At 37.1% G+C, this 27,088-nt stretch overlaps 2 protein-coding genes across 2 annotated transcripts in view; one reads left to right on the forward strand and one right to left on the reverse strand.

The window, feature by feature from the left end:
* The window catches only part of LOC126370578 (uncharacterized), a 185,939-nt gene that overhangs the window by 144,854 nt on the left and 13,997 nt on the right, over positions 1 to 27,088 (forward strand). Inside the window, exons 2-3 of the mRNA XM_050015525.1 lie at positions 18,209 to 18,307; positions 24,411 to 24,784. Coding sequence (XP_049871482.1) covers positions 18,250 to 18,307; positions 24,411 to 24,784 — 432 coding nt within the window. The 5' untranslated portion in view covers positions 18,209 to 18,249. The remainder of the gene's footprint in view (positions 1 to 18,208; positions 18,308 to 24,410; positions 24,785 to 27,088) is intronic.
* LOC126370826 (uncharacterized) overlaps positions 1 to 27,088 on the reverse strand; it is a 185,639-nt gene that overhangs the window by 54,766 nt on the left and 103,785 nt on the right. The window lies entirely within an intron of this gene.

Consider the following 27,088-nt stretch of genomic DNA (forward strand, 5'->3'; position numbering starts at 1 on the left):
ACCATTTCATGAAAAGTTCAAATCTGGCCACGACATATACACACACAAATTGTTCTTAATAGTTATATTGTAATTATGACAATCCCATGTACGTAAGAACTGCATTAAATAATTGATTAATCATCATCACATTTAAGAGCCACGCTCCTGTCGGTGAAGCATTCTCCATTCTTGTGTATCAAAGGCCAATTATTTGACTTTCTCATAAGACACGACGATCGACTTCTCTTTAATTCGTTCTGAAAATTTTGGATCTATCTACTCCACTCTTATTTCATCAGTCATCCCGTGATCATGGCACTTGCAACAGAGTTGAAATATCGGTCTCATATCCCTGATTTCGATGCGATAAAAATGTATTGAAGCAATATATTAAGTACATCTCCTTCTTCTTTGCGAGTCGATGGCGATCGAAGCTAAATTTTTGCTGACCAATAATTGGCCACGCTTACGGCATTGTCAGTGCATGATATGGTTGTAATTTAATAAATAATAATTAATGGCTTCCGGGATTCAATGATTGAGTGTTGAGCTCACGATCCGGAGGTTCAAATCCCGGTGCGATTATATCACAAAAATCACTTTGTGATCCCTAGTTTGGTTAGGACATTGCAGGCTGATCACCTGATTGTCCGAAAGTTAGATGATCCGTACTTCGGAAGGCACGTTAAGCTATTAGTGCCGGTTACTACTTACTGATGCATATATGTAGTCGTTACCTGAGTCATGTCAGGGGCCTTTGGCGGCTCAATAATAACCCTGACACCAGGGTTGATGAGGTTAGTATTCACCTCACGATAAGAAGACTTTAATAAATAAATGAATAAGCTAATCGAAGAAAAGGCAGTTCGCTGGTATTATATAAACGCTAAACAAAAGCACTGTTTACACATTATTTATATTATATTATCCTGTCAGTTAAATTGACAGTTTCCGACGTCCATTTATTAGAACCTCCTCAATTTAGCTAACTGATCGAAAGCTTTCACGTTAAAAGGTTTATTCTCAACATAATCGTGAAAATTTTGTTAATATTCCTATGGACGGCGCATTTTGGGCAATATTAAAGGCATAATTAACGGATTTTTTTTCTGGACTTATAATTAGAGTCCGCACACTCAAAAGAAAGAAAGAGAGGAAACATTTATTTCCCTATTAGACGCTTAAATAATAAACAAAAATTTACATAAAAAACAAAAGAAAGAAACAATTAAAATATATTGCCAATAAGTACCTACGAGTAATATACCACCACCCCGCATTGGAGCAGCATGGTGGAGTATGCTCTATACCCATCGGTTTATTAAGGGGAGGCCTGTGGCCGGAAGTGGGACGTATATAGGATGTTTATGTTACCTAATAGACACCATGTAAAATTAAAATTATATATATGTGTATTTTATAAATACACATTTGGCCGTCCAAATTGTACTGTATTCATGTGTTATGTATGCTTTGGAGGGCACGATAAGTCGCTGGTCTTGGTTATAAGCCGTAAAAAAACACCTCCACTAATTCTCGGTGGATCAGCGTGGTGGAGTATGCTCTATACCCCCTCCGGTAGATAAAGGGGAGGTATGTGCCTTGAGCCCGTATTGTTTTAACTGTTTTTTTTTTAAAGTTACGATTTATTAAAACATTCACATTTTAACTGTTTGTCTATAGACATATTTTGTTAATAGTTTGATCCGTCGTCTGTTTTTCTAACACGTTATAATCTGGGAGTCTTCAAGGCTAGAGTGACTAGGCATTTGCTAGGTAAGCGTGATCCAGCCTAGAGCACATCGCCGCTTACATTCAGGTGAGATTGTGATCAAACGTGAGCCCATTTTATTAAAAAAAAGATCTGAAAGTGATTTTTTAAACAAGCGCTTTGTAGTCAATAACCTTTTTTTACGTGAATTATTGTAGATTTGCCGCAGATGGCATTAACTATTTGGCCGGCCAAAAATCCATGCTCGATGTAATAAACTGATGAACACAATTTACTTTACGCCTCGTCTACGGCAGAAAATTCCCATAAATATTTAATTTAAATCCTCTAAAAGACGGTTTCGTTAAAATAATCTCTAACTTTAAACAGAATCTTTCTGCAGCAACTATTCGTCACCCGTCAAAAAAACATGTCTATCTTTACAGTAAAGTGTTCTCGTCAAGTTGGTCCCAAAAAGATAAGTCCCGAACCGTGGCAACTTTACGTCGTAAAACCTTTCTGTCATATTCAGCTCGAGATAAGAACGTAATTATTCGGATTATACCCCGTCTAAGTCAGACCGTGACGTCTGTGCTTCACAGAGCGCGGAACAAACAGGCTTTGCTTTTAGAGGCGTCTTTTTAAAAAATGACAAAAAACCAGATGGCTAAGTTCATTTCGAGTAAAAGTGAATTATATCAGTCAGGAATACTTACGAATTTGTTAGAGCATAGAACGAAATAAAAGCCTGTTGGTTGTGGAGGCGAGTCGACTCAGGGTCATCAAAGAAGTCCTATTAAAATTTGCATACATACTTGTTTTTGTATTTTAGTTCAATACAAGAATCGCGTTATTTACTTTAGTACTATCCTGGTTAGTGGTTAGAGCGTTAGGCTCAAGATCTGGAGGTCCCGGTTCGATTCCCGATGGGGACATTGTCGAAATCACTTTGTGAGACTGTCCTTTGTTTGGTAAGGACTTTTCAGGCTTGAATCACCTGATTGTCCGAAAAAAGTAAGATGATTCCGTGCTTCGTAAGGCACGTTAAGCCGTTGGTCCCGGCTATTAGCCGTAAAAACACCTCCACCAACCCGCAGTGGAGCAGTGGATGCTCCATACCCCCTCCGGTTGATTGAGGGGAGGCCTGTGCCCAGCAGTGGGACGTATATAGGCAGTTTATGTTACTTTAGTACTACTGCTTCTGTTCTGAACCGGCGATCGTATATGAAATGATTGATGAATATAGAGGAAGTAAGAAAAGTGGGTCAGGTTCGTAGAAAATGGAATTCCAAAGTATCTATTTACCACGGTGGGAAATAGGCGTGAGTATATTATGTATGTGTAAGTTTATGTATGTACGTACTACCGCTTCAGAAAGCGTTATCATGACTGAAAAAAAGATCAAAACTGCATACGACTAGCGCCAATTATGAAGTCGACCATTGCAATAATCATTACGAGTGCCGCCTCTAGTAGTGACGGACGTTATATTGTCTCTCGCTCTGCATTGTCGCCACCGGAATGATAAGTAAGCGCGAGTGAGCACTACTTAAGTACCAACAGTAGTGAAGTTAGAAGAAGAAATAATATGAAATTTAAAAAAAAGGAAAGGCAATCATGAAACAATAAGACTAGGGCCCTGTGCTGGGAGGTTTTCTGGCCACGTCTTTCCCTCGTTACAGATTCCGATGCGGTAGTAGTTTTACAGCTAGTTACATATGTAATACAATTTTTGACGTTCAAAAAGCGCTGACAATGCCAATTTTGAAAAATAAATATTTTTGATTTTAATTTAAGTTTTTTGAATGAGAAAGAGACGAACAATTTTTTTTCACACTTTTTGGTATATTATATAAATAATATACTTATAAAACCTGATCTTATGTATGTAAATACTCATGTATGATTAAAAATTATCACAAACATAATATTGAATAGTATTACAAGACTGTTATTACTCCCTAGCGTTATCCTGTTTTCACGGGATCCGCTTACCTAACCTGAAGATTTAGCAGGTCCAGTTTTTTATAAAAGCGACTGCCTGTCCGACCATCCAACCCACGAAGGGAAAACTAGCCAATCAAAACCAGAAAAAAGATGAAAAAATCTAAATATTTTTACCAAAATCTTTGTGTCTGATAGGGTGACAACCCGTTACTTTGTGACTCATCATAATTATTTATCTTAGGATGAATTTCAGGAGTAGGTTGTCGTATTAACTTGTGGCTCTGCCAACCCCAGTGGGGATACAAGCGTGACTTTATTTAAGTGTAGGTCGGGTATTTTCTTTTAAATGTAGAACATCACTTAATTTTTTAGTAGACTAATTCTGGCTCATTTGCATGTAAGTTACTAAGCTACGAACGTAGCACTATGCTACGGTGTACTACTTAGCTACGTCATTTTCGTAGCACGTTGAAATTGTAAAAGCTTGCAGAAAGAATTCATTTTGAATTTAAATTGTGGTGAAATTATGAGAAAATGGTGAGAATTTTCAGGGAAAACCTCTTGACATTTTATGGTTCTTTCTCCGGCCAAGTAGTGAACGCTATCCAAAGCCAATCTGCGATAAGCTTCCGAATCGAACTTCCGACGCTCAGCCACTGCACTACGTTCGCTGTTATTATGATAATAGTTGTTTTATCTGCCTGACCTACTCACTGATGTGATCCAGTTATGTACATGAAGCGTGAGCGAGACCTGAAAATGGTTTCAGGAATAATTGCACTGCACTTTGTATGCAGGGGAATATCATTTTAACACAAAAAGATCACGCCTTTAATTTATACTGGGATGAGCAGTACTTTAAGTTAAAAGAAAAGGGCCTTCGTGGTACAGTGGTTGAGCGTTTGGCTCACGATCCGGAGGACCCGAGTCCAGGTCCCGGTGGGGACATATCACAAAAATCACTTTGTGATCCCTAGTTTGGTTAGGACATTACAGGCTGATCACCTAATTGTCCAATAATAACATGATCCGTGCTTCGGAAGGCAAATGTGTAAAAAATAAATGAATAAATAAAAAAAATAATTAAACATTAGTAACTTATCTTAAGTGTAGTTTTCACTAAGTGTAGTGGCACTTTAAGGCCTTACAATCAAGTTAATATGTAAGTGCTACATATTATGTTTTAGACAGTTGCCTTCCGAAGCATGGATCATGTTACTTTTTGAACAATCAGGTCATCAGCTTGTAATGTCCTAACCAAATCAGGGATCACAAAGTGATTTTTGTGATATGTCCCCACCGGGATTCGAACCCAGGACCTCCGGATCGTGAGCCCAACGCTCAACCACTGGACCATAGTCACTGTTACACATAGTAAAAAAAACAATAGACAATTTAACCGAGTTAGTATTTGAACCAGTAATAAGGTTAGGGTTATGGTGCGTAAAATGGAAGTATTTTCAGCTATTCACTAGGACACTGCGGTTAACTGTCTCGGAACAACGATCTCATTTAAAGTTATGCAGCACAGTGCTATGTCTTTGAGGTAATAAAAATAAAGTTTTTTATGCTGCTTATCATCTTCTACCAACAGCCTACTTGGTCTAGTGTTTTGAGCATTATTCAAAATTACTTACATAGTTTTTTTTTTTTTTAATAACGTTTGTTATGCCAGCCCCATCGATCAAGACTGTCTAAAAATGACAAAATTAACATAGTTCTTGAGTTGTTACTAACAATTATAAATTTATAGTTTTATTATTTTTTATGTTATTTTTTTACTATTCTATTATAGACGTCTGAAATGTTTCTTTGGGTCGCTATCTGGAGGTCCGCATCCGATTTTCAATGGAGACACGACATCGTAGGCTAAAAGACCTGATTGTCCAAAAAAGTAAGATGATTCCATTGGACCGAGCTGCTAGTCCAAACGTCTCCACCCCGCATAGGAGCAATCCTATTCACGCCAATTTTCAAAATTCCATGATTGTAACGAAGGGGAAACACAGACTGCTACAGGTCACACCTTTTCTTACCCGTGTGAGGTTAGTATTATTGAATATAACTTACTTCTTCTATCGCGTGGGTTGTGAGGCGTAGTACCAACCTTATCAACCCTGGTGTCAGGGTTACTATTGAGCCGCCAAAGGCCCCTGACATGGCTCATGTATCGACTACTTATTACGTCAGTAAGTAGTAACCGGGACCAATGGCTTAACGTGCCTTCCGAAGCACGGATCATCTTACTTCCTGACAATCAGGTGATCAGCCTGTAATGTCCTAACCAAACATGGGACCGCAAAGTAGTTTTTGTGATATGTCCCCACCGGGAATTGAACTCAGGACCTCGTGAGCTCAACGCTCAACCACTGGACCACGGAGGTCGTTATATACTTTATATAGAACTTACTGTTTTAGTGTCTAATAAGATTTGGGACCCTCACACGACACTGCGCACAATTGGCGGTGAAGCCATCGGCAAGGTTACAAACACCACCTCGTCGCGCGATGCACCGCTACGAAATCCGCGTCGTGTGGGTTTCGTCTTATAATTCGTAGTGGATTCAACTATTCACTGGATATCACAGTGTGGTTTACCCTCTCGGACATAACGATCTAACTAATTTAAAGTTATGCACTGCACTGCCATTGCCAGCTACCGTAAATGCATACTTAATGAATAAATGCACTTTGCATTCATGAATGGATTATTATGATTTTGTCGGTTTATCTACGTTTGAGTTCATGTTTGATGTTTAGATCTAATGTAAACAGCTCTGGGGCAGCGTGGAGATTGCTTTATATCCCATCCGGTTGATTGAAGGGAGGCCTGATCCCAGCAGTGGGACGTAGAGATATAAATAAATAAATAAAAACTACCCTCTCTACTATTGTATATATGCAATTTATGTATGTCATGATTTGTATATCGAAAAACCCCTAAAAACCCTTTTTCTTGTAACTTTAAGATAAAGAGACGTTTATAAAATGAAAAATCCCATGGATACTTTATCCAAAACAAGAGTGAGCCCAGTTGGTAGAACGCTTGCCTCTCATTTTGAGGTCACAGGTTGAATCCAGCACAGACCTGAACCAATGATTGTAAAATTAGCTTTCGAGTTAGTGTTTGGATCATAAATGATAATCACGTGCTCAGCGGTGAAGGAAAAAATTGTGAAGAAACCCACATTACCGAAAAATGCATTTTCGGAAGTGCATTGGGCTGTTTTTCCCTTCGCGCCTTGGAAGGTCAGACAGGCAATCGCTTCTGTAAAAACCTGACCTATCAAATCGTCAGGTTAGGTAAGCGGGCCCTGTGAAAAACGGAATAATGCTAGGGAGATGTTGATGATGGTGACTTTATCCAAGACACCTTGTTATTTGAACTGATGAAGTGAATTATAGGTTATACAGGGCACAATCAGGCCCGTTGTATTAAATTTCTTAATTTTTTGTACAGGGCGCTCCCCATTAGTCGGACTAAGTAGTTAACATCATCTAAGGCCAATCCTACAATAAGTCATGTGCAAAAAAGTTGCGTCTTCGCAATGCTACGTTTTTGACGTACTGAGTACCATATTGTTTTAATGCATCGTGTAGCAGGTTGTTGCGATTTATATTGCCGCTCCGACGTCGTAACGGACCTACAACGCATCGTGTGGCCCCACTCTTACATAACTTGATATTTTAATTAATCAGTAAAGTAATTATCAGTTGTTACCTGGAATACAAAACGGAAAATTAATTAATTAATAAGGAATACGATACGCACCTGTGATTTGGAAAACAAAGGTTTTATGCGAACATAACTAATAATATTTGTTATTGAAATTTTTAACATAACATAACAAATACTTTATTGCACAAACAGGAAAAACAAAATACAAAACAAAAGAGAAATAGAATGAGTATAATAGGCGGCCTTATTGCCAAGTAGCAATCTCTTCCAGGCAACCTTTAAGTATAGGAGATATTGAATGTTGTCGTCAGGGGCGGACTTGGCCAGATTGCGTGCGGCCCTCTGTCCCGAGTCCGGAGCTTGGCTTCACGCCCTGCCTTCGCCGCACGTGGGCACGCTCTTGGACGATAACACCCTGAGGATAGGAGTTGCCCTTCGGCTGGGGTGTAGAATGTGTGAGCCACATACATGCCGCTGTGGTAAGCCGGTTGGCTCTGATGGGCGGCACGGCCTCGCTTGCCTAAAGTGCGCGGGAAGACACCCCCGGCATCATGCGCTGAATGATGTCATCCGCCGTGCACTGGCGTCGATCGACGTGCCGTGCAAGTTGGAACCGCCGGGTCTAAGCCGTACAGACGGTAAGAGGCCTGATGGGCTCACGCTCATACCCTGGGAGAGGGGGCGCGCTTTATTGTGGGACGCCACCTGTGCTTGCACGTTTGCAGCAACGCACCTGCCTCGTACTACTCGAACCGCAGGGGCAGCTGCCGAGTGGGCTGCTAGCCAAAAGCTGGCGAAATACGGGGACTTAACGCGGACCCACGATTTTGTCCCTTTTGCCGTCGAGACTTCGGGTGTGTGGTGCTCGGCGGCCAAGGATTTTATTCGTGTTTTGGGGAGGCGCTTGAGGGACCGCGGTAGTGACCCCCGCGCCAGCTCGTTCCTGGTTCAACAGGTTTCCTTGGCAATAGTGCGCGGTAACGCGGCCAGTATAATGGGCACCTTTGAACCGGGTACGAGAGGGGGCGGTATTTTAGACTGACTCACTAGTCATAGTTTGTGTTATAATTTTAAATGTTTTAATTATTCGTAATTTTAAGTGACAAATTGTATAAATTATTGAATATTATGTAATATAGCGGGATAGTGCGGCATGGGAATACTTGTACGTATAAAAATAAATACACTTTCGACTACATAAACTACATAATAATAATACACATAAGTAATTATAATTGTTTCTAATACGTTTTTACTCTGAGAATATTAGAATAGTACTGTTTATTTTCTGAAAGACTCACTTTCCTATTGACTTATTAAACAATCTTTTCAATTTTTCTCGTGAGAGTTATGAGATCAATGAGTATTTCGTGCAGCTTCTATTCCCCGGCTATACAGGTTGTGAGAAGATGCAGTAGTTTTAAGCGGAGGACACGTTCGTTATTTAAGAAATCACAGTTCGTTTTTTTTGACGTGACTTATTGTAGATTTGCCGCAAACGGTAACTACTTGGCTGGACAAGTGGAAAGCGCTGACGCTGACCTTGTCGCGAACTTTATAGAAGATTATAGAAAATCATAGAAGGAGGATTAGGGGAAAGGGGGGTAGCCCCGGCCAAAATTTTGTTTTTGATAATATGACTATATTTATAAAGAAAAACACAAGAGAAATGCTCAACATTATATTTATTCATGATAAAATAATGGAAACTTAAAGAAAAACATTGACAAATTAAAATTAAACTTCAAATAGTGATCAAATTTTGGTATCCCTTTAAGGTGGCGGGTAGCTCCGGCCTTTGGTTTTGGGGGTAGCCCCGGCCATATGTAATCATGTTAATTATTCTTTATTGATGTTTTTATTTTCAGTCCTACATTACGAGGCTACGAAAAAAGTTGACCACGCCGGCGGGGCCAGTATAGGTGTTCTGAAGTCGCGAAATCAACATGATCTCGCTCTCGTTCCAAATAACGACACATTACGCATCTAGACATTTACTCCACAAGGTTTTATCGATGAATCGTTACATAAACAATTTACACACTTGGCAAGTAAATTCAATTCCCGTCACACACGTCTCAAAATTTAGGCCTAATTTGTACTTGACATTATCGCAAAACGTTGGGACAAGAAACGTGACTCCTGGTTTATGACAAAAATAATGCCGCATAAAAAAGTTTGCGTGCGGGTTAATATAACATGCCATAAGGATGGAATAAAGAAGTGTTGCTCAATAATCGACCATAATATCGTTTTTTTTCTAAGCCCCTAAATAACAGCGTGAGCGTTTGAGATATGGTGTTGGCGAAGGATGAAGGGTACGGCTGGACAGAGTTGAAGAAGAGAACCATAATGAAGACCGGAGAGGAAATATGATTGGCCACCTTATACGACACGATTCATTTATAACAAACTTCATAGAAGGAAAATTTTAGGGAAAGAGAGGAAAGAGTAGACCTAGGAAAATATTTATGAAACAAATTTTTGTTTGTTATACGACACGACCTGCACCCTCTCAAAAGAAAGGTATAATAATAGGAGGTGAAGGATTTGGCGGGAAGAAGAGAGGAATGGCGATTACTCCACCGACAAGAGCGCAGCTCTTAAATAAAAAGAAAGAGAGAGAATTAATCTAAATATCGATATACCTATCGATAGTATCGACATTGAAAATTCTACAATTATATCTATTATAATCTGATAATTGTTAGATATCATCGAGTATATCGATACTATCAATAATTTTATTGTAATAGATTGCAATAGGTAATCGATTGTATCGACGTATTGGTTAAGATAATAATTGTCGCTTAAAGGTTTCAACCGAGATTATTATCGATAGGCATAATACTGTTATTATGCCTATCATAAATTGTATTATTCAGCTATTTTATCTAGAAATCTTAGTCTTACGGGGTTAACCACTTGGCTGGACAAATTTAATGGGAAAGTACTTGGGGATAAAAAGGCTAATAATAAAATGATCAAACTAGTACCATTTTCTGGACACGTGTATTTTTTCATAACCATTATGAACATGTTTTTTATATATATAATATGATTAATCCGTAGTATGAAACGCTCAATAGGCATTAAAACAAAGCAGGTACTACGAAATACACCTTAATTAACTTTACTTCCCTTTTGATCTTTAAACATAAAACTGGATTTCAAACTTTTCTGGATAAAACAATTAAATACGTTTCAAACGCGATTACGACATTGTTAAGCTAATGATGTAGTCGACAGTTTCTACTCAAACCCTTCCTGTAGCTGTTATATGGCTGGCGCGACGCGATAAATACCGCGGGCTTCCCTGTTCACGACATTTATCTACGTAGGTATGAGGAATACGCTGTGTCTTTTATTTGAAACACTTTTTTTCTTATTTTTCGCGTCTATATAGATAGTGGCTTCCGTGTTTCAGTAGCTAACCTCACCATTCGGAGGCCCTGGATTTGGTTCCTGGCGGGGGCAAGCGAAACAAAAAATAATATTTTTTTTCTGAGTTTCTGAGTTTTATAAATCATTTCGTTAAGATGAGAAGAGAGAATTGCTGGAGTCTAATAACATAGACTTCGGACAATAGAAAAACCTATTATGACGTCTATCTATGTAGAGAGCACTTGCTGAATTTAGCTTTGTATCAGTCGGTGAATTTCCTTTTATAAACAATCGACTTTTCTATGTATTTACAGTAGGTTATGTGCAATAATTTAACATTACCAAAGATAAATATTATACCAGCTGATTTTTAGCGCCACTGAATAGTTTTACATACGACATTTACTCTTATGACCTGTGAGAAAAAGGTAAAATGAGCTAAATATTTGTAGGCGAACTAGTTCATATCTCCTTAGCATTATCCAGTTTTTCCCAGGGTCTGCTTACCTAACCTGAAGATATCACAAGTCCGGTTTTTTAAAGAAGCGACTACCTGTCTGATCTTCCAACCATCGAAAAAGCGAAGCGAACTATAGTTAATACTAAATAAGCCCGCGATATCAGTCGCGTCGCGCCTGCCATGCTCCGGTTATAGGTTTAAAATTTGCTACCCGTGCGACTTGAGAGTTTAATCTTTCAAAACCTTAAGCTGAGAATGATTTATTGTAGAATTATTATAATAATTATAAGGAAAACTGGCCTTACCCGAAGTAAGGCCAGAACTTTAGGGAACTCCATTGAGTTGCTGAATTTGGACACCTTTTGGAGGTAAAGTTACGAGCCACAGAGTTCTTATTATAGACAGATGCCGCGGGAGCATAGTCGGTGGTGGAAATATGTACAAAACGAAATGTTTTTTATATCTTTTTACGTCGTTCATTGCTACATTGGTGACCTAGCGTTTGAGTTACTAGTTTACTACACGACGAGTGGTACATAAATCGATGTAGCGGTCCAGCCATCCATCACGGGCCTAAAACAATTATCGTCGAATTTGTTTTTGATCAATCAATCAATAATACTTTATTGCACAACGACATTTACAAAGGACATAAACATACGAATAAAAACATAAGTACAATAGGCGGCCACAACAACAACAATACAACAAGTACAATAGGTGGGGGGACCTGTCAAATTTTTAGGTAAGGTAGGGGGACCCTGTAAAAAAGGGGTAATGCTAGGGTGATGATGATGGTCTAGCCAGAAATATCTTAAGGCGCTTTGACGTCGTAACAGACACATGTTGTCTGATTTAGTGCTGAAGTAATAATAATTATTATTTATTATAATTCAAGTAACAAGACTCATTGGATTAGTATATTTACTATTTTTAAGCTATTTTAATAGCGGGAGCGCTCAAAATTGCGTGGTGTTCACGTCAGAGGTCAGGGGGTTGATGAGGTTGGTAGTCCGCCTCACAACACACACGATAGAAGAAGAATAATAATACAAAACAGAGTGTGATCATCATCATCATCAATTCAGGGCATATCTCCCTTATTTCTATGATCTGTGGTACGGATAGATCAATTGTCTGCGTTTGTTTAGGCATTTCAGGAGATATTATTCTGGGAAATGTTTTCCGTTGCTGTACGAAGAGAATTTTATGATATATATTTTTTATATAAAAATAGACACGACCGTATTTCAACAGTTTGTGCAAACAGCCAAAATTCAATCAAATTATTAAATTTTGGCCTGTCAAATTCTTAAATCCTTGTTCAAGCTTCGTTTGTTTTTGTAACAAAGTAAGTACAAAAGAAGTGTTTACCTATTAAGTATATTTTTAAAACAGACCATCAATACGTAGCATTTTCATAATTGTTCACTGAATACACGTGAACACAAAATTAACAGATATAAAACAGACAAAATATTCATTAGGCTTCTCGGACGGGAATATTTGTAAAATTTTGTTTAAGTTCGTATTTACAGAAATTTACGCTACGCCGCTTCTCCCTGCCTGCAACCCTCACGTCATAGAATAAAGAATGAAACATAATAATAACACTCATAACATAACATAAACAGTCTATATATGTCCCTCTGCTTCACATAGGCCTACCTTCAATCAACCGGAGAGGGTATGGAGCATACTCCACCACGCTGCTAAACTGCGGCAATAGATGTGAAAAGTAAAGAAAAAAAGAAGAGAAAAACAAAATAAAGGAAGGAAAGAAGAAAAAAGTATAGATTCATAAATTAATTTTAAAATTAAACTTAAACAACAATATCAAACAGAATAAAAGACGATAAAGAAGAAAAAGTTTAAAATTGAACTTAATTAATTTTAGCTGTTCCTTCTTTTAATTAATTAATTAATTCTATACGCACTTGAGATATGCAAAATAAAGGTTTCATGTGGATATGAATTGCTATTGTTGTTTATGTCGGTACTTAGTTCATGGTGCGATGCACCTCTGACCCTATTGTGATATAGTCGAGAGCTTACATATATTTATTTTATAAATAGGGTCTTCCCTCGGCTCTTGCCGTGATAGCTCAGTTGGTAGAACGCTGACTCCAAAGGCGGATCGAGAGGTTGGGGGGGGTCATTGAGGGTGACCTCCTACCCTAAGGGCGACACGTGGGGTCATGGGTGGCCACTGAAATTTTATCTACTTCTCTACGGAGATAGGCTGTCTGCGACCTGGTGACCCAGCCTCACCCGTGACATAAAAGCTGGATCCGCTCTTGCTTGACTCTCACTTTGAGATCGTAGGTTCGAATCCCATCATGGACCTAAACCAATGATTTTCGAAATTGTAGGCCAATATCGCGATCAGATCCAGGATATTTTAACGCAAGGCCAGGACAAGACTACTCTAAACCTGTCTCAGAATCGTAATTACAGTACTCTCGCTTCCTACATTCTCATCAAAGACTTCATGTTTGCTCGCCGGTTTAGACGTATTCTTGACCTCGCCTATCTATTTTATTTATATCCATCTATTTTCCGTACAAAGAGTACCGAATTCTTTTTACTACGGTAAATTGAATCCCGTAGTCTTTGCCTACCCCAACGGGATATAGGCGTGATCTTATATATGTATGTAACAGGACGTCTATCTAGTAATCAAGAATCGACCGCTCACTCAAACCAAATCACAACGTCGCCAGAAAATTCCTCGATGAGATGACGTCATTTTTTACTTTGTATGACAGTCCGTTTTGCACTCAATCAATAAAGTGACGGATTTCACGAAGGTCTGTGGTTTCAGTGCCAAATCCAACGAAACTCGGCCACAAAGCTAAAAGAGACACAGTATTGATACACGGAACGCATTTCAAGCACTTTGTTTCGTTTGGTAGTTTTGGACTCGAATACATTCCGGATAGAGACGGTACTTTTTAGTACCAAAAACTGCAGAATAGGATAGTTTCCAACTAGTAAAATCAGTTAGTTTTTCAGTTCAAAACACGAAATGACTATGGAATTTGTATGAAAAAGCAACCTGCGACGTCATAGAAAAACGCGACAAAATGTCGCACTTATTAATACATTTTTCTGTATTAAAATTCATAAATAAGTTAAATGGGACTAATGGTGGTTATGGGTTAATGGGAGATGGGCTTTTTCATACAAATTCCACGCTAATTTCGTGTTTCGACGTTTAGTAAAAAACTAACTGATTTGACTAGTTGGAAACCAGCCTCATACAATACAATACAAAATACAATACAAAAACTCTTTATTGCACTTGAATCACATTAAAAATAAATTAGTATAATTAAATTGGTTATACAACAGGCGGCCTTATTGCTAAGGTAGCAATCTCTTCCAGGCAACCTTTAGGTATAGGATATGAATTTAATGAAAAGTGTAGCGGGATAGACTGTGCAAAATAAAAAATAAAATGTAGAAAAATATAAGTACTTATAACTAGATCCATTCATAGTACCATTTTACTAATAGTACTATTTTACAAGCCGAGTCTTAACAGTGTCCACAATCCTGGATGTAAGCCATGGTAACGTGACTTCGGAGGTAGAATATATTTCCATAAATTTGCATATGGATCTCATCAATACGGCGACTTCCTTCGCTATTGTACCGGTCTGAATTATCATTGTTTTAAAGGCTCTTTGAACCCTTGCCTGTCACGATTTGAATGTTACAAGCGTCTTAAGAAAAGGAGTAATTACAACCTATCTTGTAGGGGTTTTATTGTTATTAAGTTTATTTGTGATAGTGAGTTTTACGAACGAACGTGTTCTAAATATGTAAATTTATTTACTTACACCATAAACAAAACAGTTACAAAACAAAAATTAAATTAAATAAAACTAAAACAAATAAACAAAACTCAAAATAAAATAAATTATATACTTACAATTAATACTTAAACTAAACCTTAATTAGAAAGCCCGCCTCTAATCGTACCCGGCACAAATGTACCCATAATGCTGGCTGCGTTTCCGTCTTGAAAAGCCAAAATTCTGTTGTAAAATTTAGTTGTTCAAAATTAGTTATAAGTACTTCCGACTTCATCTTGATAGCACAATTCACTACGAGTCAAAACATAATGTTAATTCTATTAATTAAACGTAATTAATCTCACAAATGACACGCAATACTTTGGAAATGGCAACACAGTCACCAAAGCAAAAGGCAAAACACCCCCACGCGGTTGAGTACATGCCTAGTCTAGTTTTTAAAAACCCGGCGCACGCTAGCGGAGGGACCAGTCTTCACGGCCGGAAATGTTCATACAAAAAAAATGTACCATAGCGCAAACGTACCGAATTTAGAAAATGACAGCTACCTCACCCCTCTCCTACTTCATTTCATCCCTCTGAGATCCTCCGCCATCTTGGGACAATCTTAGGATATAAACATAGACACAAGGGCAAGCGCTGCCCGCCCGGCGTCCTAACCAAACAAAATCCAAAATCAATCATTGTTGCATTGCACTTTTGTAATTGTAAGTGATCGAGTGAAGTTTGCGTTGAATAAATTCCGTATTAGCCTTTCAACTAGAAAACTGTGTGTGAATATCCGTATAGTATGAGTGTAAGATAAGTAAGCGTAATGACGAAAAGGCGATATATTTCATCAGTTTCCTAAAAGTGAGGTCGGAAGATCTCTAGAAGTGCAGAAGTTACAGTGTTTGTGTGATGACAATTTGCGAAGGCTTAGAATTAGGCAAGCTTCGCAAGTGTTATGTGAGGGGACTACTGGGAACAATTGTGTTTGCCATGCGGATTGCACAAAGACATTTTTATTAAAAACTTTCTGGGTCTCTCCAAAAGATTAGCAGTGTTATTATAAACAAAATATTAAAGGGTACAGATGTCTCTAGATTAGAGAGTTTAGAGGAAAGTTTGCCATGAATGCTAAAAAGCATATTTAAAATAATAATAATAAAGCTTTATTTTAGAAAAAAATCCATAAAATATTTTTATATTTTTTTAGAATTAAAAAATAAAATGTTAAACAAGTAAACTGCAGTCTTTTTTTTATAAACCTTGTCATCAAAAATTAAGTTATCTAAATAATTTAAAGCTATCACTACTGCCACGCCATGCCATATGGCAACCCCACAATTATTTTTACGTGTGGCAATATAATTTCATATGTCAACTCTACTGCTTCTTAAATTCCATAGCAACTTTGCCGGCAATGTGTATTTTACATGAGAGGCTGAAGTTTTATAATTACTTTTCGTAAGATACTGGATAAAATATCCGATTTTTAGCTTGCCTGTAATAAGAAGGGATCTCTTTGCATGATAGTCGACATTTGATTATATGCCTTGCAGGTTATAATGCACAAGACGACGTTTTGATAAACTATTGTGAAGCTTCTTGCGTCGTATAGTTTGCGGACGAGTGGAGTGCAAAGTTGAAGTAAGATCTATTTGATCATACTTGTATAGCGCGCGTTTCACGCTTACTTGGCCCTTCCAACCTCTATCTTCTATTCCGTGACTATGACTACCCATCCCGATCTATTATTAATTATACTAGCAATGGCTTTCCTCATCATATGAATTAGTTCCTAATAAAATTGCCACGTAATCTATCAAACTAAATCTTCCGCCAATCAATCCGAAACAAAGTGAATGGAAACCTTAATCAAAGAACAGACAATAGGCGAAACATGAAACGGTATCAGCGAAACCTTATCGACCTATTTACGAAGATCTCTCAACATGGGTGTTTGAAACAAATTGCTTGATAATTGGAGATGACGGCGGGTCATGTTATAATGGACGGACTGCTACTATAGGCAATTATGTCGGACAATTACATAGACACCAGTGTGGCTGGTTTATGTCAGTCTACTGTGGAAGTGTCAGGGTGGAATGTCATTCATTCCTTTTTATTATTATTACGGAACTTTAAGTATTTTTCCCTTGGCAACACTTTCCGTCACAAGTTCCATCGAACATTCAGTGATTCTTACGTCTATCTACATTATTCTATATATTGATGTATAATATTTATATCAACGCGGTATAGTTATATTAAGTCGCGGCCTGAGCTACGACGCTGACATTCTATAATGTATATGCATTTAGTAACATAAAATAATATATATGCTTCTATGCTGTTCTGGGAGCAAATAAAAAACATAGAACACGTTCAGCTGCTTGTCTTCCTAGGCTTGTCTTCGTAAAAACCGACAGAGGGATTGTGTCCTCTAAGATGATTGACTAATGTTATGGGCGATAGGCTGATCCCTTATCACCATAAGGTTCATCATATCCATCTTACGACATCGTATCAACAGTGGCTGCAAGTTGTCTTTGATTACTTGTGGCTCTGCCCACCCCATTAGGGGTTACAGGCGTGAGTTAATGTATGTATGTATAATATATATATATATATAATATGTATTTTTATAACAGTACAAACACATCACCATTACAGGCGCACTCATACTCATCTTTAAATGTATATTTTTTATTAATATTTGTTATTTTTTCAATCATCGCATTGTTAGATCGTATTGTCAATAACATTACTACCTCTTTTTTGGCAATAAAATTATTATTATTATTATGTTTGTTATTTCCTTATCTCCGAACTATGGAATCCCGGACTTTTGGAAGGCGTGCGTGGGGCCGAAGCCAATTACTGTTATTATTATTATTATTGTTAGATATATATTATGTTAATTTATAACTGCTTATACATCTTATAATATCATCGTGCACGCTGCGGCTTATCCTGTTTGTAGTACATTTACTGATGATGTCCACCATACTTAGCATATAATAAGGAACAATACTACGTATACAACGGCATATCTAGGTTTACCTTACCTCCTCGGTCATAATTTAGTCTTCGATCGTATGGCGTCAGACGTCACACACACAGATGCGTGTGTACGATAACGTTAACGTGTAATGTCTGTGTAAAACGACGGTGTGCCTCTGGTAAATTCGCGGAAAGACAAAATTTCCTTAAATAACTTTTTATTGTTCTTGTTACAGATTATGAAGCCCTGGATGGGGCAGAGCCTCGTTCAGGCGCTATGTGGAGCGTGGGTGTGTGTCTACTCACACAAATAGTTGTGTGCCAGTTCGCTACTGGTAAGTATCTTGGCTGGACTTTCCAATATCAATACATCATCTCCCTAGCGTTATCCCGTTTTACACGGAGTCCGAGTGCCTGTCGGACCTTCCAACCCGCGAAAAAAAAAAGAAAAAGAAAGGAAAACCAGCCCAATTAAGGTTAGGTCACAAACTCCGACGCATTTCTCGGGAATGTGGGTTCCCTCACGATGTTTTCCTTCGCGTAATAACCGCCGCTTAAACACATCCTACCCCTTTGGTAATAGAGGCGTAAGAATATATTGTGTAATTTTTTTTTTTTCAAAATGCATTTTATATTATGAGGATATAAAATGGATTAAAATTTATAAAAATATAAAAATCCAATCGTGTAGTTTCATTTGACTGTTCATTTATGAAAAAAAAACACAAACTATTCAAACTACTATGTAGACATTTAATTTTTACGATGAAATGAAAATAAAAGATCTGGGTAAAATGATATCTAGTCGCTTTGCGATAATATAGTCTTTAATGTAGGTAGTCATATTGCTACCAATACAATCTGAGAGCTATCCACCACCCTTACCCTCCGTGACAGAATGTTTTCCTCTCTTCTTCTTACTTGTTTTGTTTCTACGTATTAATCGACCAGTTTTTAGCATTTAACTGCAACGAACCAAACAAAATATAAATACAAAAATTGTTTTGGTACTGTCAGTACTATTCAGAGGCGGAGGACGACTTTGATATAGACTACTCTAAGCGCCATCCCACTCGCGTTAGAGTACTGCGGAGCGGAAGGCAAGAGGAAAACCACTGCCCTATTTTTTCCTAAAAAAGTGGCATAGAGAATGCTACACCGACAATTTTGGGTTTCAATCTTAATGCTTATTATTTTATTAAAAGGTTTTCATGCTTATATTTTATTTTATTTATTTAAAATATACACACAACTGGTAACAATCATGACATGAAAAATAAAAGTTTAAAAATGTGGAAAATATAGTTATTATTGTTACCTGTTGTTTGTATCTTTTAAATAAATAAAATAAAATATAAGCAGGTACTTATAAACATGTACATATCGAAGAAATTACAACAGAGAAGAATAAGAAAGCCTAAACCTTACACCGTATTCTGCAGGTAGCTACAAATAACCAACAAGGTCGAAATAAGAAAGTAATTTTCAAGAACCAACACAGGCACTTCAGTTTTAGTGCTCGCAACAAAATCAAAATGGCGGCTGGCGGCCATTTTCTTCGCTCATAAATCGCGTCAGTAGTTAAACTTCCAAATCCCAAGTTTCCAGCTTGTAACATAAGTTTCCGTTTCTAAATCATGTTTAATTTTTAAACTAAAAACAAGCCACTACGTGACTAGTGTGGTAACAGTTAAAATAGCGGGATTCATGGTTCGCTTCTGAAACTTAAAGTATTCCTTTGAACTAGTTTGCAAGGATCTCGGATCTTGGGTCTTGGTAAATAGATGTTGAGACGTACGAGTGCGCGGTTTGCGTTTGAGAATTGACACTGCCGAAAGTCGGTCAATCTATTTAGATTAGCATTAGTTTTGAATATACCTTCTTCTTCTGTCATGTAGGTTATGACCAACCTTATGAACTCTGGTGTCAACTAGGCAATTAAGCCTCGTAAAGCGCTGACGTAACTCATGTAATGACTACTACGTACCTACATCAGTAAGTAGTAACCGGAACAAACTTAAAAGTACTTACTTATGTTTGGCTTCTATATTCTAAAACGGCTGGGATGTATGAGGATTTTGATAAGACTACAAGATTTGAAATTAGTTTACAAGGATCGTAAGTGAAATTCCATGGTCTCTGTTTACGTCGTCATCATCATCTTTTGTACCTATGAATCCTGCTTATGCTGGACTGGACGAGCAAAATAACGTAGAATGCATTTTATCTTCCCGGTTTGTCATTAAAAAAACTAGCAGAGATAGTACATAAATAAAAGACATTGGTTGAATAGTAGACTGCGTGTTGATTATTAATTTAATGAAATCTAAGTAAATTATAAAACGAATTAATTGACAAGCGCGCGTGCGGCGGCGGCGGAGTCGGTCGAGAAGTGGGCGCTCCTGTCATTCTTTTTGATTCAGATACTCCATTCAAAAAACTTTATTTAAGTACACCATAAACAAACAGTTACTTACAGAACAAAAAATGGCTTGTCAAACAAAACAAAAATAAAATTAATAAAACTAAAACATATATTATTAACAAAATTAAAAATAAAACAAATTATAACAATTATTATTAACACTTCAACTGAACCTTACTTAAAAAGCTTCTGATACTGAACATTCCAAAATAGAAACTAAAGATTTTACGAGACCTGTTTACGAAACCGCTTATTTATATCATTTGCATTTGTGTAATTTAAATGTAGTACATGTTTAGTTCTCATATTGCCAGCCAGCCGAGCGTTTAATTGTCCAACGGTTATCCACAAACCGGCAAAATCCAGTGCAAACCGGTTGTTGGTGAACAATAAAATAGAATGGAAATGGGATTCCACGAAAAAGCTGTTAACATTCACTGGAGCGGTAATACTAGAGTTGTTCTTCGATAGTACATTATCGATAGACCGTCGGTAACTACTTGGTTACTTGACAGTTGTAAGAATAAAGTATATAATGGTGCTAATTCCTGTAAATACCATCTAATTTTATTTTAAGTTATATCTGTCATTTTCTTATCCGCCGAAAAGGAAAGGGACGGGTAATCGACAAGCATAAAATTTATGGAACACACGTCAATTTTAAGCACAAATCTAAACCAACCGTCTAAAAATTTTACATCCGTCAATAACCCGACACAGTTAAGTAGACAGCACGTCAAACGGATTGCATACCAGGGACGTACCTTTTGATTCGCCCGGGTTATTCATTCATTTACTCATTCTTTCTAAAATTAAGAGCTGTGAATCATCCGTCCCTTTCCTTTTCGACGGATATGAAAATGACGGATATAACTTAAAATAAAATTAGACGGTGTCTGCAGGAATCGGGGCCATTATGTCGGATATTAGTTTTTTTTTATTAAGATCATTTATAAATATTTTATTTTTACAAAGTAAGAATGAGATTTAAGTCGTGTATTACAAGACCAAAAACACGGGCGGCCATGATTGAGCATCGTGTGACGTCAAATATCACAAAATAAACAAATATTATCTGCCAGGTTGCAATGTTTCAACACGTTTTACGAAATGAAGCGTAGTTTGACAGTTTCTTTATTTTTTGAAATGTAACGCCACTGGGAAAAATGTCACGTGACCAACCATTTTCGAGCATAATTTTTTTTTTTCTATATAAAGCTTTTTTGAGAAAATAAAATATTTTAAGTGGTATAAAATAGACGTTTGTAATTTTTAAAATACTTGCCAAAAACTGTCCAGTAGCTAATTCAAAAATAGTTTCAAAAATAGCATGGTTTTTCTACACTATGAACAGACATATATAAATACACCAGCGATGCTATCGATTACTATCGATGCTAGCCCCTATTAAGAAACTCTACTAAGAGTATACAAGACATTTAAATTTTGAATTTTGAATCAGGAATAATAGCGATTCTGTCTATTGTCCATAAAATAGTCAGAATATCAATGTAAGATTTATATTTATGCTATCTATAGATAGCTCTATTTTCATTGTACATGTGTAGATGATTTTGGAGAAATGATTATGTTTATCATCTTTAGTTGGACTATGAAGATATTAGCTTTATTACTGAGATAGGAATTTCAAGCAAAGAATACTATTTTCCTCTTTTAAATTATGATTGCATAAACGACGAATACGAATTTTAGCTGAACACTACCAAACTGGAAAACTGTCAAAATTTAGGGACACTCGACAATACTGCCGCCTACCTTTAATTTTGAGCTTTTAATTTTTATCCTCATCCTAATAATAGTTCGGTAAAATTAAATTTAATTTAATTTTAATTTTAACGAATTATAATTGGAATGAGCTCAAAATTACATACATAAACTCACGCCTATTTCCCACCAGGGTAAGCAGAGACTATACAATTCCATTTGCTTCGATCCTGACACACTTCTCTTGCTTCCTCCACATTCATCAATCGCTTCATACACGCACGCCGGTACAGAGTAGATCGTATTAAACCTTTTCTAAGGACATCTCCAATTTGGTCATTGTAAGTCCTTCTCGGTCTTCCTCTGCCAGCCCTACCACCAACTTTCGCTTTATATACCGCTTTTGCAATTCTATTATCCTTCATCCGCTCTACGTGTCCAAACCAACCTAACATTCCCTTTTCAATCTTAGTCACTATATCGTCTTTTACACCACATCTCTGTCTTATCACACTGTTTCTCACTCTATCACTAAACTCAAAATTAATTAAATAAATTTAATAATTTTACGAATCTTAAATTCATTGGTACATTGCTTTTTTGTGATACATTGGTATAAAATGTGGAACAACGTGGAATGTATCCCGTCTGTAGGATAAGTTACTACTAAATGAAAAGCAGCCATCAATTGGAAAAAGGCAGTTTTGGTTGAAAATAAGTTTTATAATAAATTTTATTATTTCCGATCTTTAGAGAATATAAAATATAATAATTATTTAAATAATAAATATTTATATATTATATTTATTTATTTTTTTATTATATCTCCCTAAAACAGTAGCATGGAAAATGCTACACCGACAAGAGCGTGGCTCTGAAATTAGCGATGATGAATAAATATTTAAGTACTACGTAAAAAAAAGTATAGCTATAAGTAATAAAAAAATATCAAAAATAAAAACAGTTGTACAGAGCCTAATATCCTAATCTAGGCCTATTTTAGATGTCTAAAAAATAAAAAAGCAAAAGAGAAGGTACTTAAAGAAAAAAAGTAAAGCAATCATAGTACTCGTATTATAAATTTATTGCGCTAACGTTCAGGTTACGACCTTATCATCCATCCGAACAGATACTTTTTTCGCAGTTTAAGCTTTTTTTTGATGAGGGACTTTCCAGGCTATGTTCCCCAAACAATATATAGATGGCGCTGTACAGAAATGCCTTCGTGTAACCACCTAATTTCAAGGATATCAGACATAATATGCCACGCATCTCGGTGGAGCTCAGTGGCGCAGCGGTAAACGCGCTCGGTCTGCGATTGTTGAAGTTAAGCAACTTTCGCAAAAGCCGGTCATAGGATGGGTGACCACAAAAAAAAACATCATCTCGAGCTCCTCCGTGCTTCGGAACGCACGTTAAGCCGTTTGTCCCGGCTGCATCAGCAGTCGTTAATAACCATCAATCCGCACTGGGCCCGCGTGGTGGTTTAAGGCCCGATCTCCCTATCCATCCATAGGGAAGGCCCGTGCCCCAGCAGTGGGGACGTTAATGGGCTGATGATGATGATGCCATGCATCTGTTATCTTTCTTTTTGGGTACAGATGATGACCCTTGTTACTACACCTAGGCACAACACATCTTCCACCCATTATTATTCTGATCAAAATAAAGCGAAGCAATATAGGTAGTAACATAATTCTTTACTTATCTGGGGGGTTAAAATGGCCACTTTGAAGGAATTCATCTAAGAAAGCAATATTGCTATTTGACATTTCTTTGCATTGCGCATTATTTTTATATGCGCAAATGTCAAATTGCAATATTACTTTCTTAGATGAATTGTTTCGATGTGGCCATTTTAACCCCCCTGATCCGATATTTGGATTGGAGGCAACAATTAATTTTATACTTGTCTGTGCCATTCCATTATATTTTTGAATAATTATCTGAATATCCGAGCAATGAGAAGAATGTAACTATCACTTTAAATTTGTACAACGCCATTTTTTTTGGGAAGTAGCCTGGAAAGTCTCTTATTAAGTACATTACAATATTTTATTGCACAATCAAAATAAATACTTTTGGGCCGGGTTTGACACGGAGTGGGTTCTACGTTAAGTAATTTTAAGTTAGGTTATTTGACTTTTTTTGTAATACTTGATATTTGGATTTAAAAAAATAAGTATACCTGATAATGGTTAAAAAAAACGCAAAGTATAAAGGGCGCGTTTGTAACTAAAAGTAACTTTATTTTATTCCAGCTAATTTCTCCTTCCTATCTTCCACAGAAGACCCTCCAACATCATCAACGGAGGAAGACCGGACTGTGACATCATTCTACGCCCTCACCACGGGCATAGTTCCTTCCCCTATTATGCTTCGTCTTGGGAATTCCACCATTGACAGCACCAAGTCCTTCAAAGTGCCACAGCCTACCCACCTGCCTACCGAAGCAAACACCGCAACAGAAAAGACCTTACCGAAAATTGATGTCCCCATTGTACCGCATGTGGTCTCAGTGAAGAACATATATTTTGACCATGACAGTCGGTATGGGCCAACGTTTGAAGATGGAAAGGATGGGAATATAACCAAAATTACGGTACAATTAGGAGAAGACGCGCATTTGAATTGCAGGATTCATCTGCTGCAGGATAAGACGGTAAGGATTCAATCATGTCGCACAAAAGTTAAACTTGAAGATAATAATATAAGTTTTATTATTTTTTTAATAAACACAAACTCACTTTAAATAAGGCTTCATACTAAATTCAAGAACATGTTTTTTTTTCACTTATCGCCAATTATTTAGATATATACTTAAGTACCTTATTTTCACGTAAGTAAATGTATATTAAACATTTCTAGGTATTTTTAAAAGACGCGAAGCCAGAGCGCCGGCATAAACGTTATTAATTTCCAAGTTAATGAATGTAGGGGAAAACATTAAATTTAATGTATTTATATCCTGTATTTTCTCTTAAATTATTCTTCATGTTTCTTATATTATTTATATTAAATACAACATAAATTCATTTAATCAACATTTAAACTGGCAGATACAAATTGAATTATAATAAATAAATAAAAACTTAGTCTAATTATACATAAATACAAAAAGTTATAATTAAATGATTTTTAAATTAATCCATAATGAATCTAACTTTAATGAATTGACGTTAATGTGCACATGTGTCATGTTCAAATAATCCACCTCGTGTTATTCCCGGCGCAAAGGTACCCATCAAACTAGCCGCGTTTCCACGCTGGATAGCGAAGGACAGCCGTTTATTTATATTTAATAAAATGACATTTTATATTCCCGCAAAGATGGAAAATCCTGATGACTTTCCATCTTTTCGGCGGAGGCGGCTTTTCTAAAGGCGAAATTACCAGGAAATTTCAAGACAGTCATGAATCTGAAACTGAGCAACTTGTGTCATGGTTTCAATGCTTGTTTTGTGCTATGTGTTTACTCGTATGTGTTTCGGTTGCTTTACGTCACAAAAACGAAAAGGGAAATCAAATCAAATCAAATATACTTTATTGCACAGAACTAAATTTCACAATCAGACATAACACATGAATACAGTACAATTTGGGCGGCCTTATGAAATGTTTTTATTTACTTATTACAACTTTTTTAATTACTCAAACGTCAGTAGCTGGAAGCAAAACCTGTCAAAATGATAAATATAGGCTTTTTGTATATTATTTTTGACATTTGATAGCGGATGTGAAAGGTTGAATGATTTTATTTATTTTTTATTTACTTACTTATAGCTTTTTACGCCACTCAAACGTCGGTAGCAAGTAGAAAATCCTGTCAAGATACTAAATGTAGATGATTTTGCATATATTTTTTCCATCGATGGCGGAAGCAAAAAGTAATTAAAGATGGTAAATGTCAATTACGTTTACCGAAGAGAAATCTCTTCGCCGGAGATAGCACGGAGTCGAAAAGAAAGGAGGATTCGAGGGGAGGACTTTGCCCAGCAGTGGGATAACTAAGCTGGATAAGAATGTCAAAAGTTTTGTATATATAAATGACAGGCATCGAAACGATATATTATAATATTATGTATTATATAGTTTTTAGTATAATTACAGAGCTTACCCACGGGTTACTCAGAGAAAAACATTAAAATCTGAATTATATGTAGTATTTTTTTATATTTTAGAGGTTTTACAGTGGTATATAATAAAGTAATAGCCACACAGTGCAGCACTCAGCAAAGTTGTAAAGGTTTCGGAGTTTCCTCCCAAAGTTAGGACGAACTGGGAATTCTTGGAGATTTTCTTTTATTTTCTCACTGCACCAGTTTTCAAATTTTATAACTCGCCAGACATTTATTATCATGTTTTTGGTCTGCGGGGAGCAAACTTGACGTTTCGTGTGATGTTCCCTGGCGGGACCACTATTCAGCACACAATTTCTTAATACATACATACATAAACAGCCCCAATGCTGGGCACAAGCCTTTCCTCAATGGGGCCACGCTGCTCCACTGCGGGTTGGTGGAGGTGTTTTTACGGATAATAGCCGGGACCAACAGCTTAACGTGCCCTCCGAAGCACGGAATCATCTTACGTTTTCGGACAATTCGGTGATTCAAGCCTGAAAAGTCCTTACCAAACAAAGGACAGTCTTACAAAGTGATTTCGATAATGTCCCCATCGGAAATCGAACCCGGACCTCCAGAGATCGTGAGCTCTAACCACTAGACCACGGAGGCTGTTAAAATCTACATAATCTGTACTTTCTCATGTCATCCCCCTAGCATTATCCCGTTAGTACAGGGTCCGCTTACCTAACCGATTTGACTGGTTCGGTTTTTTACAGAAACGACTGCCTGTCTGACCTTCCGACCCACGAAGGGATAACCAGCCTAATATAGGTTAGGTCGCATAGCTCCGAAAATGCATTTATGGTTTCCTCACGATGTTTGCCTTCACCAATTATGAT

The sequence above is a fragment of the Pectinophora gossypiella genome, chromosome 11 (assembly GCF_024362695.1).
Source record: "Pectinophora gossypiella chromosome 11, ilPecGoss1.1, whole genome shotgun sequence".
In the NCBI taxonomy this organism is placed as follows: domain Eukaryota; kingdom Metazoa; phylum Arthropoda; class Insecta; order Lepidoptera; family Gelechiidae; genus Pectinophora; species Pectinophora gossypiella.